Source organism: Pteropus alecto, unplaced genomic scaffold, assembly GCF_000325575.1.
Source record: "Pteropus alecto unplaced genomic scaffold, ASM32557v1 scaffold761, whole genome shotgun sequence".
In the NCBI taxonomy this organism is placed as follows: domain Eukaryota; kingdom Metazoa; phylum Chordata; class Mammalia; order Chiroptera; family Pteropodidae; genus Pteropus; species Pteropus alecto.
This window is the reverse complement of record NW_006431558.1, coordinates 1,090,263-1,095,369: the sequence shown is the minus strand read 5'-3', so window position 1 is coordinate 1,095,369 and position 5,107 is coordinate 1,090,263. Positions and strand designations below refer to the sequence as shown.

Here is a 5,107-nt window from a genome sequence, read left to right as displayed (position 1 = left end):
CGGCCGCCGGCCCCCTGCCCGCTCCAGCACACAGCGCCAGTGAACTTCTGCTGGGGTAGCACGAAGGTGTAGGCACAGCGCGGAGCACCGGCCCGCGCACACGACGCGCCCAGCAGGAGCAGTAGCTGCAACGTACGCTGCCCAGGCGCCCACATGGCGGACCTGCAGGCAGAAGATGAACAGGAAGAAGGGAGGGACCCAGGAACCCAGACCCGACACCCAAATCTCAGCCTGAGCCAAACCCAGCTGCTCCCACGTGGGAATGCACGTGCCTACACCTCCGTGGCTCTGAGTCCACACACTCCCGCCTCCATTTCCCACCCACCCACCCAAAGCTGTAAACGACCCAATGGGCTCCCTCCCTGGCCTCTCCACTGAGTGCTAGACGCCTCAGATGCCGTGCTGGACATCATGTCTCGTGCATTCATTCGGCAAGCATACACTGAGTGCTTACTGTGTGCCGGCCTCAGTTCTGGGAGCTGGGAATACAGACGGGAACAAAAAAAAAACAAAATCCTTGCTCACCAGGAACAAAATAAAGTATAAGATTAATAAAGTATTAGACAGCACTAAGTACTAAAAATAGTTAAAGAGTGGAAAGACATGGGTATCTGTGCGGGGGTAATTTGAGAGGAGGGAAGACCTCCTGGAGGAGGTGACATTTGAAGAAAGACCTGAAGGAGGTGAGGAAGGAAGCCATGGGGATGTCTAGGGAAGAAGAGCAGCCCTGGCAGGGGGAACAGCAAGTGCAAAGGCCTTGAGGTTGGACCATACTTGATGTATTAAAGAAACCCAGGAGGCGGTGGGGGGGGGAGGGCAAGTCTCACTAACTCAGTCTAGTAGTGGACACCTCATCTCCCACCCCTCAGATCAAAACTCCGGAGTCATGCATGTCTTCTCTTTCTTCACAGCAGATCCAACCCGTCAGGCAAGCCTGCCAGCTCTTCTGTTTAGACCCTGAATTCCTCCACATGCCCCCATCCTCACCCCCACATTATCCCAGCTCAAGACAACAGCTGGATTTCCTTACAGCAGCTGCATCCTAGGTCTCCAGTCTTATGTCCTCAGCTTCTGGTCTGTTTCTCCCCCAGTGGCCAGAAGATGCCTGTGAACACCCAAGTCAGGTTACGTCCCACCTCTGCTCAGGACCTCCATGGCTCCCACCTCCCTCTGGGTAAAAGCCCAAGTCCTCCCCGAAGGCCTCAAGGCCTCGCATGCTGTGCTGTCCCCTCTCTGCCCTCACTTCTTCCCACTTGTCCCTTGCTCTCTCTGCTCCAGGCACCCTGGCCTCCAGGCACCTTGCTGTTTCTCAAACATACCTGGCATCCTCCTGCCTCAGAGTCTTTGCATGTGCTCTTTTCTCAACCTGGAACATCCTTCCCCGAATTTTAACATGGCTCCCCTGCTCTCTTTACTCAGGTCTCGGCTCAGCTGTCCCCTCCTCAGAAGCCCTCCCTGTCTACCCCATTTAGAGTTTCCCCTGCTGGGCACTCCCTATACAGTCCATCTTTTTCATTTTGGCATTATCACTCTCTGAAATTGCCTCGTTTACTTGCCATTGCTTATTATCTGAACTCCTTTACCGAAATATCAACCCAGAGGCTGAGTCTGGGTTGTGTTCAGTGCCTGGTGCCACAGACCCCCAACGTCCACATGCCCCAGGTCTGCTGTGCCCCCCAGGTGTTCCCTAACTCACACAGATGACTTCCTACAAGTGTCCTCGCTCGAAAGTGTGTCGTTATAGCCACCTACCCCTCACCCTGTAGGGTCCATATATGGGCCCCCATTGCCTTCATTCTTGGGGTTCACAGCCTCTCACATGGGGACACATATGCCTCCCACATATACTTGCTGGCACGCAGAACGCATCTCACATGTCCCCACATCACCCCATCTGTACCAAGTTTCACTATGTCCTAACCTACACATCCTGGTGGCCACACAGGCACATGTCCTGTGGTCTTCATCATCACACACATTCCCTCATTCACATATTCAACAAACAATCCTTGAGCACCTATTGTATGCCAAGAGCTATTCCAGGTGATGGGGACACAGCCATGACCAACACAGACAAAATCTCTGCCCCTGCAGAGCTGACATCCTGGTTGGGAAAATGGACAGTGGATAGGTCAGGGCAACAAGTGCTTAAGAGAAAACTCAAGCAGGGAAGAGGGTGGGAGTCCTGGGCTGGGGGAATATTTTAAATAGAGGGGCTGGGCCTCTATTTAAAGAGAAGACCTGAAGGAAGAGAGAGGCAGCAGGAACAGCAAGTGCAAAGGCCCTGAGGTAGGACCTTGCTTAATGTACCCAAGGAATAGCAGAGAGACCTTTGAGGCTGGAACAGAGTGAGTGAGGAGGAAAGTGGGAGGAGGTGAGGGCAGGAAGGTGAGGGGACGAAGTGTGCAGGCTCTGAGGGCCTCAAGGAGGACTTGGGCTTTTAATCTGAGTCATGTGGGAAGTAAGGAGTGGATTATGAGCTAGAAAAAAGGACATACACAACTGAACCCACACATCAAGCAGGAGCTCCTAAGGGCAGAGTGGGGTCCTCTCCTTGACCCCCAAAGACACCAGGACCCCCACAATAGAAATGGACCACATCCGCTGGAGGTAGCGTGTGTAACACCTCAAGATCTCAGCCTGGGATGAAGAGGAGGCCTGAGAAGCCTCCCAGACAAGCAGATGCCCAGGTCTCCAAACTGACAGAATCAGCCTTCGCCTGCCCTCCCACCCTCCTGCCCTCTCACCTCTCACGACTAAGACTCTGAATCCAGCCGGGCTCGCAGCAGGCACACAAGTCCAAGGAGGAGCCGAGGGTCCAGCAGGGGCCGCTGAACTAGAGAAAGGGAGGGGCCAGTGGGAGAGCAGGAGGAAGGAGGCTTGGTAACCACCCCCTGCCCGGCCCTCCAGAGCCTGGGACTGGAGCCGGGATGCTGAGCCCAGGAGCCCCAACTGTAAATATTTAGGATTTCCCACATGAGAACTGATGCCGAATTGCCAGAACCCCCTGACCAGGCCACCAGAGCCAGATAACACAGGTCAGTGCCCTGGACATTACCCCCACAACAGAGCACAGAGCATGGGAGGCTGCAGGCCCTGGGGGGTGGGGGTGGGTGTATCGAAGCCCTAGACACAGACACACCCACACACCACAGAGGACAATGGCCAAAATCAGCAGCACCTATTGTGTGTCAAGCATGATTTTAAACTCTTTAAACCTTGTATTTCATTTAATCCTTACAATCTGATCTGGCTTCTGTGTGTAGCCTCATTTTAGAGCAGAGAAAACAGCCTCAGAGAGGGTGAGAGACTTGCCCACAGTCACACAGCCCGAAAGGGTTGACAATAGTATTTCACCCAGGTAGCCTGGCTCCAGAACTCACACACATATACCGTGACACCCGTGTGCACATAACAGTGCAGCACAAAGACACAGAGACACCCAACAAGACATACGAACAGCTGCACAAAGCAGCAAAGATAGATGAAATCTGTGTATGTGTGTGTGTGTCCATGGATTTGCCTGGCAGACACCTACATAGATCCATTTGCCAAAGACAACTGGAAACACAACAGATTCAGGAAGCAGTTGTGTGTTCAAAATATGGTCACACGCACACATCGCAACTTAAACATCCTGTGGGCTGAGTTTGTCTGTGCCTGTGTGTCAGACACACACGCACACTAGCAGGCACAGAGATGCAGACCAGGTATACAGTGAGACCCTGACACCCGCTCACCCCTACTCCCAGCACACTTTCCATTTGCCTCCCACACACACTGTCACATCTTCACACAGGTCAAGTCATGCAGTGACAGAAACAGGCGGAAGTAGCCATACAGCCAGTTCTCAGGGGGTACAAAGAAACTCACACAGAACCCCCAAGGGCACAGGCCTGGGGTCTCCAACCTGTGCGAAGGCTTTGCTGACCAGCAGTCTCCTTACCCAGTTCCGACTGTTCTGAACTGGTAACCCGAGTGGACTCCCGGGCTGAGAGAGGAAATGGTCGTCCCAGATCTGAGAGAGGCTGCCAGGCTGGGCTCCAGGCCTGGATTGAGCCCCCCACACTGGGCCCCTCGGCCCCCCACCCAGAGCCCCCTCCAGCTTCTCCCATTGGCAGCGGAGAGAGAAAAAAGCTCCTCAGTCACAGAGAAGGGCTGATAGAAGGGAGAGAGTCCGAGAGACAGAAGAAGGGGGAGAGACATGGGGGAAATGGGGAGAGACATGGGGAGTCTGGAGAGAGAGGATAAGAAAAATGGGGATAGGGTTGGAGAGAGAGGAGAAAGATGGAAACAGAGGGAAAAAAAAAAACAGACAACTGATGGAAGAAACAAAGTTGAAGAAGAAGGAGACAGGCATAGGGAGAAGACAGAGATAGGGAGGGGGAGACAGATGGAGAAGGGAGGCAGACAGAGGAAGGGAAGCAAATGGGACAGGGAGAGAGGTGTTAGGGGCGTTCATCCCCCCACCCCCAAGGTTCTGGGGAAGAAGCCGGAGGCCTGAGGCCAAGATTGGGGCTTTGAGCTGAAACCGGGAGAGGATGAATTTGTCATCAAGAGCCCATATTGCCCTAAGTTTCCAGAAGGTGATGTGGAGTTTCCATCCTCAGCCCGGCCGCAGACGGGGCCCCCAGGGAGGACATTTGGCCTTTAGAAGCTGGGGGCCCGAATGACTAAAGGCCTCCCAGCTCTACTCCCTTCTCTGGTTGCTCCCCAAGTGCCTGATGCCATTGTGCCAAACATTGTATGTACATTCTCTCTCTTAAGTAGCGGGTTAGAAGGTAAATGTTTATCATGCTCACTTTAGGATCCTTTAAGAGCCTCGGGGTGGGGAAAGTGGCTCTCAAAACTTACACCCCTGGCGGAAGTGGCCGAGGTGGGATTCGAACCCTCAACTCATTTCTTCGCGCCTCGCGGGCTCCTTGAGCCGCGCGGCTCCGCCCCGGTTCCCGTAGAAACAGGCGCTGGGTGTCTCCACAGCAATACCTCCAATAATTCCCCCCGCCCCCGCCGCAATCTGGTGCATAAACCCGCCTGGTGACGTCACCGCGCAGTGGCGCCTCACGTGATCACGTCACCGGTGCCGGAAGTGAGCGGCACGGCGCCG

At 54.3% G+C, this 5,107-nt stretch overlaps 1 protein-coding gene across 1 annotated transcript in view; it reads right to left on the bottom strand.

The window, feature by feature from the left end:
- Window positions 1-4,975, bottom strand: part of ANGPTL6 (angiopoietin like 6) — an 8,003-nt gene extending 3,028 nt beyond the window's left edge. Inside the window, 5 exon segments of the mRNA XM_025040298.1 lie at window positions 1-8; window positions 10-162; window positions 1,031-1,105; window positions 2,748-2,836; window positions 4,803-4,975. The exon segment at window positions 1-8 is cut by the window's left edge and continues 404 nt beyond it. Of these exon segments, the coding sequence (XP_024896066.1) occupies window positions 1-8; window positions 10-162; window positions 1,031-1,041 (172 nt within the window). The 5' untranslated portion in view covers window positions 1,042-1,105; window positions 2,748-2,836; window positions 4,803-4,975.
- Between the last annotated feature and the right edge of the window lie 132 nt (window positions 4,976-5,107).